At 36.8% G+C, this 13,768-nt stretch overlaps 1 protein-coding gene across 1 annotated transcript in view; it reads left to right on the plus strand.

Moving 5' to 3' along the window:
* CNTNAP5 (contactin associated protein family member 5) overlaps nt 1-13,768 on the plus strand; it is a 959,167-nt gene that overhangs the window by 631,479 nt on the left and 313,920 nt on the right. Inside the window, exon 12 of the mRNA XM_036022576.1 lies at nt 6,782-6,901. Within this exon, the coding sequence (XP_035878469.1) occupies nt 6,782-6,901 (120 nt within the window). The remainder of the gene's footprint in view (nt 1-6,781; nt 6,902-13,768) is intronic.

Below are 13,768 nucleotides of genomic sequence, written 5' to 3' on the forward strand. Positions count from 1 at the left end.
ACACATACATAAAAGGCAATGAATAAGTGCCTATCGATAATAACCTTAAATGTAAATGGACTAAATGCTCCAATCAAAAGACATAGAACAGCTGATTGGATAAGAAAACATGGCCCACACATATGCTGCCTTCAAGAGACCCACCTCAGGATAAGACACCTGTACAGGCTGAAAGTGAAGGGCTGGAAACAAATTTTCCAAGCAAATGGACAGGGAAAAGAAAAAGCCAGAGTAGCAATACTTATATCTCACAAAATAGACTTCCAGAAAAGGACCATAAAGAGAGAACCAGAAGGTCATTTCATAATACTCAAGGGAAGAATCCACCAAGAAGACATAAATATTGTAAATATATATGCACCCAACATAGGAACACCCAAATACATAAAGAAAATCTTAGAAGACTTCAAGAAAGATATTGACAGCAACACAAATATTGTGGGGGATGTTAACACTCAACTATCAAAAATGGACAGGTCTTCCAAAAAAATATCAACAAAGATATTGTGGCATTGAACAATACCCTAGATAAAATGGGCTTTACTGATATATACAGAACCCTCTATCCCAAGGAAGCTAAATTCACATTCTTTTCAAAGATTTACCACTTGATAGGACACAAAACAAGCCTCAACAATTTCAAAAAAATTGAAATCATACCAAGCATTTTCTCAGACCACAATGGACTAAAGCTAGAAACCAACCCCAAGGAAAAAAAAACCCCAAAACACTCAAAATCATGGAGATTAAATAGCGTGCTATTAAATAATGAATGGGTCAAGAAGGATATTAGGGAAGAAATCAAAAGGTTTCTGGAAACAAATGAAAATGAACTCACAACAACCCAAAACTTATGGGACACAGCCAAGGCAGTCCTGAGAGGGAAGTTTATAGCGATACAGGTACACCTAAAAAAGATAGAAACATTTCAAACAAACAACCTAACATTACGATTACAAGAACTCGAGGAACAACAACAAAGACAGCCCAGAGCAAGCAGAAGGAAGGAAATAACCAAGATCAGAGAAGAATTAAATGACATAGAGACTAAAAGCACAATTCTAAGGATCAATGAATCCAAGAGCTGGTTCTTTGAAAAGATAAACAAAATCGACAAGCCTTTAAGCAGACTCATCAAGAAAAAAAGAGAGAAAACCCACATAAGCACAATCAGAAATGAAAGACGAGAGATTACAACAGATACCACAGAAATACAAAGCATTGTAAGAAATTGCTACAAGGAACTGTATGCCCAGAAATTTGAAAACCTAGATGAAATGGACAAATTTCTAGAAAAATATAATCTTCCAAAAGTCAATGAATAAGAAGCAGAAAGCCTGAACAAACCAATAATAGCAAAAGAAATTGAAACAGTAATCAAAAAACTCCCAACACACAAAAGCCCTGGACCAGATGGTTTCACAGGAGAATTCTACAAAGCATTTAAGGAAGAGCTAACCCCTGTCCTTCACAGACTATTTCAAAAAATCCAAAAAGATGGGAGACTCCCAAACTCTTTTTATGAGGCCAACATCATCCTAATTCCAAAACTAGATAAAGACCCAACAAAGGAAGAAAACTTCAGGCCGATATCGCTGATGAACTTTGGTGCTAAAATCCTCAACAAAATACTAGCAAACCGCATCCAACAGTACATTAAAAAGATCATACACCATGAGCAAGTGGGATTCATTCCAGAGATGCAAGGATGGTACAATATTCACAAATCAGTAAACATAATACATCACATAAACAAAAGCAAAGTCAAAAACCACATGATCATATCAATAGATGCAGAAAAAGCATTTGATAAAGTACAGCACCCATTTATGATAAAAAAAAAAAAAACTCAGCAAAGTGGGAATAGAGGGCATTCCTCAACATAATAAAGGCCATATATGAGAGACCTACAGCCAACATTACACTCAATGGGCAAAAATTAAAATCTTTTCCACTAAGATCAGGAACAAGACAAGGCTGTCCACTTTTACCACTTCTATTCAATATAGTACTGGAAGTTTTAGCCACAGCGATCATACAAGAAAAAGAAATAAAAGGAATCCAAATTAAAAAGGAGGAAACAAAACTGTCACTGTTTGCAGATGACATGATAGTGTACATCGAAAATCCTATAGACTCCGCCCAAACACTGCTTGACCTAATAAATGAATTTGGCAAAACAGCGGGATACAAAGTCAATATCCAGAAATCAAAGGCATTTCTGTACACCAACAATGAAACAGCAGAAGCAGAAATCAAGAAAAAAATCCCATTTGAAATAGCAAAGAGAAAGTAAAATACCTAGGAATAAACCTAACCAAAGAGGTACAAGACGTGTATTCAGAAAACTACATAACACTGAGGAGAGAAATCAGGGCAGACACAAACAAATGGAAACTTATACCGTGTTCATGGATTGGAAGAATTAATATCATAAAAATGTTCATATTACCAAAAGCAATTTACACATTCAATGCAATTCCTATTAAAGTACCAATGGCCTATTTCACAGGCATAGAACAAACACTTCAACACTTTATATGGAACAGTAAACGACCCCGAATAGGTGCTACAATTTTGAGAAAGAAGAGTAAAGTAGGAAGGATCACAATACCTGACACTAAACTATACTACAAGGCCACTGTAATCAAAACAGTCTGCTACTGGCATAAAAACAGGCACATGGACCAATGGAACAGAACAGAGAGCCCAGAAATAAACCCAAACTTCTATATTCAATTAATATTTGACAAAGGAAGCCACAACATAAAATGGAATAAAATAGCCTCTTCAACAAATGGTGTTGGGAGAACTGGACAGCTATGTGCAAAAAAATGAAACTCGAGCACCAACTTACACCTTATACAAAAATAAATTCAAGGTGGATAAAAGACTTAAATATAAACCGTAACACCATTAAAGTCCTAGAAGAGAACATAGGCAGGAAAATCTCAGATATTTTACGCAGAAACTTTTTTACTGATATGTCTCCTAGAAGAAGGGACATAAAGGAAAGAATAAACAAATGGGACCTCATCAACATAAAAAGCTTCTGCACAGCTAAAGAAAACAGTATCAAAATAAAAAGAGAACCAACTGTATGGGAAAACATATTTGCCAATGACACCTCAGCCAAGAGTTTAATCTCCAAAATACATAAAGAACTTACATGACTCCACTCTAAGAAGACAAGCAACCCAATTAAAAAATGGGCAAAGGACTTGAACAGACACTTCTCCATGGAGGACATACAGAATATCCGAAGACACATGAAACGATGTTCAATATCGCTAGCTATCAGAGAGATGCAAATTAAAACCACAATGAAATACCACTTCACACATGTCACAATGGCCATCATAAACAAAGCAACAAACAGCAAGTGTTGGAGAGGTTGTGGAGAAAAGGGGACCATAGTGCACTGTTGATGGGACTGCAGGCTGGTACAACCACTATGGAAAGCAGTATGGAACTTCCTCAGAAAACTAAAACTGGACCTGCCTTTTGACCCTGCAATTCCACTGCTGGGTCTATATCCTAAGAACCCAAAACACCAATACAAAAGAACCTTTGTACCCTGATGTTCATAGCAGCACAATTTACAATAGCTAGATGCTGGAAGCAACCTAGATGCCCATCAGTCAATGAATGGATGAAAAAACTATGGTACATTTACACAACAAAATTCTATGCAGTAGAAAGAAAGAAGGAGCTCCTACCCTTTGCAACAGCATGGGTGGAGATGGAAAGCATTATGCTAAGCGAAACAAGCCAGGCAGTGAAAGACAAATACCACATGATATCATCTTTAACAGGAACCTAAACAACAAAACAAAGAAACCAGCAAAATATAACCCAAGACACTGAAATAGCGGACAGGCTGACAGTGACAGGAGGGGAGAGAAGAGGGAATTTCACGGGGAATGGGAAGGGTTTACAGGAACAAATTTAAAGGACACATGGACAAAAACTAGGGCGAGGGTGGTAATGCGAGGGAAGTAGGGACAATTGGGTCGGTGGGCTGGAATGGGATCAAAAGGGAGAAAACTGTACTTGAACAATGATTAAAATAAAATTAAAAAAAGAAAAAAGAAAAAAAGAATAAAATATTCAGAGGGAAAAGTAAACATTCTACAGAATTTAAAAATGGTACAACTGAAATAGCCAAAAATTAAAAACGACCCAAATGAACTAAGAATTAAAATCCAACATCTCTGTACAGAGAGAAGGTAGGACCTATCAGTTTTTCATGAGCCTTGTGATTCATGATTTTAAAATCACAAAGTTTACTCTCACTAAAATAAATCGCTAAAAAAATTCAAGTAGACAAAAAACTGACAAAAAAGAAGAGACCACATTGCATAAAACAATACAGTAACAATAGCAATAATAATAAAAATAATAATGATAATAGTTCATATTTATCAAGAAATTCTTATGTGCCAAGCACTATGCTAAATACTGTACATGAATTATCTCTTCAAATCCTTACTACAATTGTATGAGGTAGGTCTTTTTATAATTATATCCACATGAGAAAATTAGTATTTGGGGAATTATTAGTTATCTATTCCTGCATAATGAATCACAGGAAAATGTAGCATCTGGAAATGATAGAAATCACCACTTTATAGGTTAGAACCTGAGTGCTTCTGGTTAAGTTTCTCATAGGGCTGCAGTTAAGATATCAATCAAGGTTGTCATCATTTCAGTGTTTAATGGTGGAGCTGTGCTTCAGAGCTCATTCCTATGACATGTCTCATTGACTGTTCCCAGGGTGAGTTATTCAGGATTACCCAAGGTGGAGCCAATGTCTTTTTATAATCAAGACTTGGCAATTATATATACTTCTCTGATAGATATATATATATATCTATCGGAGAAGTGATATATATATATCACTTTTTTCTTGTTCTGTTAGAAGCACATCCATAAGTCCAGCCCACGTTCAAAGAGAGGACATGAATTCATGAGCAAGATAAGAATACCAAAAGGTGAAGATAGAATGAATTAGTTTAGTGACTGCGTAGCAAGGGGGGAATTAGCTTATCCATAGGTAGTAAGTCACAGCCTTATAAGGCAAAATTAATTTGACCCCAGGGCTCAAGTTCTTAACCACTATGTAACCCACCAAATGCTGCCTGGGTGGGACAGCATCAACCCTTTCACATGGTTGCTATCCTGGATGTGCAGGAGTGGCTAGAGAGAAGCACCATATATAGAGATGACTTCCACCCAGATGTATTATCAGGTTTGAGAAAAGAGAAATAGGTTATATATTATGGTCAGTATGTAGGGTGCTACTATAACTCTCCCACATATCTCCTACATTAGTAAATGTATATGGCTGCAAGAAAAGTCTGTGAGTACAAAGATAACCTTGAATTCACTCTAAGTTATAAAAACATAAGCAGTCTTGATATTTATTTATTTTTATTTTTTAAAAAGATTTTTATTTACTTATTTATTTTTAGAGAGGGAATGGAGGGAGATAGAGAGAGAGAGAGAAACATCAATGTGCGGTTGCTGGGGGTTATGGCCTGCAACCCAGGCATGTACCCTTGCTGGGAATAGAACCTGCAACACTGTGGTTCGCAGCCTGCGCTCAATCCACTGAGCTATGCCAGCCAGGGCAGCAGTCTCGATATTTATAATTTATTGATGATGAAGTATTTGATACAACCCTCATACTTGATCATGACAAACTGTAGCTTCCTTCTCCTGGGATGGTTTGTCACAGGAACATGTTGGCAAAGTGAGGAGCTGGTGCTCTACCTGTAAAGCTGTTGGGAGGCACTGAAGTGTTTTAAGCATGGGAAGATGACACAATTGGATGTGTATGTGTGTCTCTGAGTCATACTATTTTGTCTAAAGCTTCAGGCAATACCCTGAATTCTCATGTGTGAGACAGCAAATGCTTCCTTTACACCTCACTGGATTCATTTGTGTTGGTATAATGAGATTTCTTTACTTTTTATGTCTGCAGATTGGTCAAGGTACCCTATCTAAGGGCACCTGTGCCTGTCTTTCCCTGAACACATAAAGACCTTTGTGGTTACAACCAAGCTGCAAGCTCATCAGGCCCAGGCTGATTACCTCCTTTCTGTCCTGTTGTCTGGTGGCAACAACATTGTTGACATATTTTAAGAATTCAGAAAATAGCCCTGGCTGGCATAGCTCAGTGGGTTGAGCGCGGGCTGCGAACCAAAGTGTCACAGGTTCGATTCCCAGCTAGGGCACATGCCTGGGTTGCAGGCCATGATGCCCAGCAACCACACATTGATGTTTCTCTCTCTCTCTCTCTCTTTTTCCCTCCCTTCCCTCTCTAAAAATGGATAAATAAAATCTTTAAAAAAAGGAATTCAGAAAATACTTAAGTCAAATAAACTTGATTGAGTACCTACGATAGGTTAGTTATTGTGTTGAGCTCTAGATATATATAAATACAAAATTGCCATTTTACTTTATTAGTAAAAAGTCATGACCATATATGTTTAGTTTCAGAACAGAGAAGGGACTTAGCAGAGGTAAGGGGAGACCTTCTGAAGGATGTGACCTCTGAGCTGGTTTGAAGAATGACTGTTATGGTGAATGGAGAATGTGAGCCTATTAAGTATTGGGATGCTGTCTTGTTAACACTTGATTCAGGATAAAGCCAAGGTTATAGGAGAAGAGAAAGAAGTTAACATTGACAATCAATATAAACAGAAGTCACTGATTCATCTAAGGAATATATAGAACCATGCAAAATTTCCTTCCTGCTGCCTTTGTGTCTTCTCAGCTCTCTATGAACGATCCTGCGAGGTGTATAGGCATCAAGGGAGCACAGCTGGTTTCTTCTACATCGACCCAGATGGCAGTGGGCCGCTAGGACCTCTCCAAGTGCATTGCAATGTCACAGGTAAGGATGAAGAATTCTTACTTGCACTCTGTCTAGTTGTGTGATGGTCCACAGCAAAGGGACAGTCTTGCAAATAAAAGGCCAAGTTCTAGGGGGAAATGATATTTTAATAAATAATTGAATTAGCAGCTAGGTTATTTTCATGAGTGAAGAAAACTTATTAACAGTCTTGATGTTCTGCCACAACCAATAATTAATTATCAAGCATTTTCTGTAGAACTTGTCAAGGACATTTTTCTCTTTCAAATGTCAAAAACAAAGCAAATGAAAATCACCAGACAAAAATCAAAAGTCAAAATTAATAGGAAACCTTGACTCAGAAAGTGAAAAACCTTGATTTATGTTTGACCCCGAGGACTGTGAATCCCACATTCTCTTGGAACTTCAGTTGTTCATCAGTGAAATGGGAATAGTAGTTTGTACCTTTTAGAGTTATAAGGATTAGACACATTCATGTATACTGGAGCAACTAGACTAATTATCCAATAGATGCCTACTAATAAAAAAGTGAGCTATACTTGTTTTTTTTCTGGCAATTTTGTTTATCTTGCCACTTACTTCATTCTAAAGTGCAGAAGATCCTAGTCAAAGTCAATTATTACGTGGGTTTAGAGATAAGATATGGTCATTAAATTATTTATTTTGAAAAAAATAATTCCACAAACCAAAATGTGACATAATAGTTTAATAAAATACAGCTTTGTATTTTCTCTACTGTGAGTGTCATTAATTAGCACATCCACAATTTTTGATTCAAGAACTAACTTTGGGAGAAGCCAGAAGAATTATGTAGTGAAGCAGAAAAGTAGGAGACTATCAAAGTTCATTGAGTCCTCTGTCCCCAGGCTTTTTTTCAACAAGGGGACCCCTTTTATGGAGTTCTTTCAGTAACCAAACACTGTCCCGGGAACTGAGCATATGCAGAGTAATAAGACACAGCCACTGTTGTTCATGAAGCAGTAAAATTGGAGAAAATAGCATGCAATATCACAGGTAGCCATGCAAGCAAACTTTTGCAAAAATGATAACTAAGGATGCTTAGCAATTTGCCCATCTGAATACAAAAGGCCACATTTTTTTTTGCAGAAAATGTTAGTTATATGGAATTGAATGCTATTTTATTGCATTTCCATAATCCTTCACCTGCAAAATACATATATGCTAGCTATTCTCAACAGTTTTATAACATAAATTAGAAACTGTGTTGCTGTTTTATTTTAATGGTTATGGTAACATACAGGGTTCAAAAATCTAGTCAAGTACAATGTGGAGTTGTCAGTGGATCTTGGTTATTTCAAAATGTAATTAGTATAGAGATCTCTACATGTTCTTGCTAAAAATATAGACATCCCAACCCCCAAAATTCTAATTCAGCAATTGCACTTTTACTGAGCTCTCCAAGTGATTCTGATGAAAACTGTCCCTGGTTCACACTTTACCAAAAACCAAGGCAGTGATTTGGCTTCAGAATAAGGCAAAGGAGATACCAGTGCCTGCTGATGAATGATCAGTGCCTACCAACTTCGAGAACCAAACTGAGAGTTGAGAAATATCATTCTTTTTGACTCCTGAAAGCAAATCTAAGGTAGATATTTTCCTCTCTACCTTACATAGAAGGAAAAAGAGTATGAGAATTTTATGACTTGTTTGAGGTAATAAATATTGGAACTAATAGTAAAGAGTTGGGAAACAAACAGAAGCTTCTGTATTAATAATAATCTATATCACTAAACATTAATTAGGTACTTTGTATTGCTTATGTTTTGCTTTAAACGGTGCTTTTACATTTGTTATAAAATAAATAAATATTAATTGTTAAAAATTAAGGAAAAAGTATAAATAAAATGTTAAAGTCACCTATAAATCACAGTTCAGAGATCTCCAATGTTATTTTATTGTTAGAATTTTCTTGTAATTTTTTTTCTGTGAATGTATATGTGTTTTCTCTATGAATGTGTGTTTTTAGATATATATTTTAAAATTATAAATTTAATAGACTAGCATAGACTTGTCCTTATCTTGCTGGTGGAAATCATGTTGTTTCACAGGACTGTAAAGAAAACATTTTGAGAGACCCATACATGGAAGGTTGTGGTGTGACAGGATTTATCTGCGTGGAAACAGAAAGCTGTGTTTGGGTTCCCAATGCCCCATTGTTGTCTATCCTGCTCTGAAAAAAAGTCCAGTTTTGTTTTCATCAGGGTCAAAAATAGGGACAATGTCCAGAGATCCTGTGCCATATTAAAACTTAGTATTTTGGGGCCTGTGTAGTCTGCTGCAAGCTTCAGGTGGCTACTAGATCCACATGGCTGCTGTGAAATGAATAAGCACACTGGAGGAGCATGTGTTACCAGGGAAGAGAAAGAGAGAGAAAGAGCTCTTTGTTAGCTTGGGCTATTATTTTTTGGACCAAAAGACACACCTAGGTTTTAGAGGAGGAAAATAAGAAAAAAAAATTTTGAAGCAAAAAATGAAATAAAATATTTAATAGCATAACATATTATGTTATATAAATATAACATAAAATATTTAATAACATAATAATATTTTACCAATGCAAATATAAAGCTACATTCGGACTATAAGATGCACCCCCTTTCCTCCCAAATTTGGGGGAGGAAGTGCATCTTATAGTCCAAAAAATACAGTATATTATCTCAGGCTTGGGAAGGATCAGACACTTCTTCAGACTAACCAAGCTTTTGCAGGTTTCTGATGGGTCCACCCCCCTAACCAATCCATTTCCTAGATCTTCCAGGTGCTATGCCTTTTATCCAATCCAATCCTTTTCCCAGGCTGGACTGCTAGGCCTCTGTAATTGCCATCTTGGCTCCTATTGCCGCATGTGCTTACTTTGCCTGAAAGTCTGTGCCACTGAACAGGAAGATTGAAAAGCCTGTCCTTCCTCCCCATACAGGGGATGGAATTGTTAATCCTCTTTGCAGGTCAATGATGTGATCCCCTGGGGTTTGTGAAGTTGTAGTTTCCAGATTAAACAGTCTCTCTACTTTACTCTGCTTTATTATGCTTAATAATGTCTGGTTTCATTTGAGCCCTTTTATTAATATTTTACTACCCACACTAACACTTATATTATTAAAATATACACTGAAATTAAAATATGTACATTAAATATAGCTTAAATTTTTAAACACTCCAAAATAATGTAAGTTCAGAGACACAGAGAATATAATTAATATAAAAGTCTCATTTACATAGACTCTCTGCTCGTCTTTGGGAAGACTTCTCTTAAGATTTATGTTGATATGTTGTCTAGGAATGGCTAAAGGTGAATGTTTACTTGCATATAACTACCTGTTTTGCTGATGTGGTCCTGAAGAGATCAGGACCCCAGGGTTGTGCTGTAGAGTTGATGGGCTTCATTATATATGATTGGGCATTTCTTTTAAATGTGATTTTTGGTCACCTGCAGTTGCAAAATATACAGGTTTTGTTTTTGTTTTTGTTTTCCTAAAACAAGCCTCTAAATAAACGGAATTATATAATTCTCATGTTTAACTGGTAAATATTTTAGTATATTAATATAATGATAATCTAGTCCATGTTTTTCTATTTGTAAAATGTTAAATGGTCTTAAGTATGAGTGACTTATGACACTAGCAAAAGTGTGACAAGAGATATTCAGGAAGGAGAGGGAAGGAAAGAAAGAGAAAAATGTAAAGAGAAGACTTGATCTGTGTTTAATTCCCATTTGTGAAAACACCAAGTTACTATTCTCTACCTTTCTCAATAGCATATACTGGGTAGTATAAATAGTCCTGGCAGGCAGAGGTCTGGGTTATCTTCCTCTACATGCACCAGAAGCTAGGTGCCATCCTCATTTAGGATTACTTGAAAGATTATGTGAGGTTCACCAGAAAAGGGAAAATTTCTCATAAGAAGTCTGCAGATATTTGCAAATAGCTGCCATGAGGTGAAGAAGGATGTTTTTTGTTGTGGATACAGTAAATTCAAATCCAAAAAGCATCTCTCTTTAAAACATACCCTTGGGGAGCATTGGCTCTCCATTTCTGTAGGCAAGGTGGCACCTTACTCCTCCTGGAGGTTTAACTCTGTGCATCTCACCTACCACAGGAGATTAAATTCTTAAAAGCTCAAGAAGCAACTGTCTCTTTGGATCTAAGCCAACATGATCTGTGCATGGGGAAAATAAGTTGATGTAGGGAAGTATTGATAAAGTGGACTAAATCTAGGCCTCTACAAATTTTGACAGTGTGCTGCACTCAAGACTAAATTACTTTACTCAGGGACTAGTCAGTGGGAGAGAGGGGAGGCTCAGTGTTTGGTTGGAAGATTGACTATAGTTACAAATGAGGAAAACAAGAATTCTGTAGAAATACACATTTGGCCTACTTTTAACATCTAAATAATTTATAATTCTTTTCAACTCAATATAAATGTGCTCATTCCAGGCACTATGAGAACTGCTAATTTTTGCTATTATAAAATTGTATCTGTGATCGCCTCTCCAGGCTTCTATAATAAAATTCTACAATTTCAGTGGATTAAGAACAGACAGAAAAAACAGAAGTACATTGTTTCACAGCTCTGGAGACTAGAAGTCCAAAATCAAGGAACCTTGTTGTCTATGTATATGAGGGTTTCCTTTGTTTGTATTTGTTTTTGCTTAATTCCTTCACCTGCGATGATTACCAGAGGGAAACAGGGTGGGTAGGTAGAAGTGGGTAAAGGGGTGATAAATAGGGATGGAAGGGGACTTGATGTGAGGTAGTGAACACAGAATACAACATACACATGATATATTATAGAATTGTTCACCTGAAACCCATATAATTTTATTAACCAATGTCATCCCAATAAGTACAAATTTTAAAAAATCAAGGAGTCTGCGGGGTTATTCTCCCTCTGAAACCTGTAGGAAAGCAACCTTTCTTGCCTTTTCCTAGCTTCTGGTGTTTTGTGTAAACTTTGGGTTTTCCTACACTTGTAGCAGCAGCACTTAAATTTCTACCTCCCGGAGGCTTTCACCTGCTTACTTGTGACATAGTTCACATGTGATCATCTCCTATCATGTGACTGTGTGCCTATTTTTTCTTCTCTTATGAGAATACTGGTCATATTAGATTAGGGTCCATCTTAATGGAGTATAATTTCGTCTTTATTTGATTACATTTACAAAGAATCTATTTCCATTTAAGGTTCTATTCACATGTACTGAGGGTTAGGACTTTACATATATTTGGGGGAACAAAATCCAAGCCATAACAGTATCATTTCAGTAACAGTCTGCATCACAGGCTTATCATGGGGAAGACACAACAATAATTAAAATGTAAGGACAGTGATAGGGCTGATATGACAGGTATGTGTAGTGTGTACTGGCAGTATGCAGTCAGGGCTTAACTCAGGCATCTCTAAGACCTGTACAGTGAGGCAGCTTTCAGGAAAAGAGCCACAGAAAGATGTTTTAAGGAAGAACAAATAAATGTCAAAAACAAAGTTACATGGTGTCTTGTACCTACACATTTGTGGGAGTCACCAAACTCACAAAGTTGTGTCACTAGTTCAGAACACTGAAAAACTCATGAGGCTGACTAAATAGAAAAAAAAATACTCAAACTGTCTTAAGAAGGTGCAAGCAGAGACTGTTGAAGATTCACAGTATGAACTCTAGTGTCCCAGCAAGGTTCTCAATTCCAGGAGAAAAAAAAAAGAATGATTTTATTATAAAGAATTCTTAATCAGCCCTGGCTGGTGTAGCTCAGTGGATTGAGTGTGGGCTGCGAACCAAAGTGTCGCAGGTTCGACTCCCAGTCAGGGTACATGCCTGGGTTGCAGGCCATGACCCCCAGCAACTGCACATTGATGTTTCTCTCTCTCTCTTCCTCCCTCCCTTCCCTCTCTAAAAATAAATAAATAAAATCTTTAAAAAAAAAGAATTCTTAATCATGCAGGACTATTTACTGTTCCTGCAGGAAAGGTGAAGTTTCTGAGCTCCAACAACAAGACACCATCCTCATATCATGCATGGCTTTTAGCACTGTTCCCCTATCTTGAAGGCAGTGGATATGTCAAATGTCTTTATCACATGTGGGACTATTTATAAAGGTATGAACATACAAGAAGAAATGATGGGAAGAGGACCATACTACAGACTAGTAAGAGAGGGACTGTTTCCATTATCAGACTCACAGAAGCGAGTGATTCCAGAGCGGGAAGAATGGTAGTGTGTGGAGAAGCTGTTTACTCCTATAAGAAAACAGCCAGCAAAGAGCTTAGAGAATGGCCTCAATCTTTCTTGGCTCTTTCCAGTCTCCTTCCTATGTCTCCATTGAGAGAACACTGATAGAACTCAGAAGGCAAGGGCATTTATTGATGTAATGCTTTCAGTCAGTCTTCCTGGGCACAGAAAAGGCTGCAGAGCATGGAAAACACATCAGGTGGGGTAAATGGAAAAATATCCATGTTAGCCTGTTTAATGAACTGTCCAAAGAAATCTGTGGAAAAATAATTAGAACTCATCAAAAATCAAAGATTGTGGTAAGGAAAAAATTTAAAACCTTGTAAATATATAAAGCATGGACTTTATCAATAAACTCCAACCTGAAGCAGAAAAGACCTTTCTTTGTAGGTTAAAATGGGAGTGAGATTAAGATGAATACAAAAAACATACACTGACTTAGAGAACTAACTGACTCTAAAAGTCAATGTCACTAAATTGATTAATAATAACAGGAGGGCAAGTAGACAACTAAGATAAACTGTGACATACTAAAAAGTCATGTTTTGTTAAAAGGGACACCTGGGTCCTGTGCCATTTCCTGGTGCTAAAAATGTCCTGGCGTGGATGTGGACATTTTTCTCCAATTATGTAAAATTTGTGGT

The sequence above is a fragment of the Phyllostomus discolor genome, chromosome 4 (genome assembly GCF_004126475.2).
Source record: "Phyllostomus discolor isolate MPI-MPIP mPhyDis1 chromosome 4, mPhyDis1.pri.v3, whole genome shotgun sequence".
Taxonomy (NCBI): domain Eukaryota; kingdom Metazoa; phylum Chordata; class Mammalia; order Chiroptera; family Phyllostomidae; genus Phyllostomus; species Phyllostomus discolor.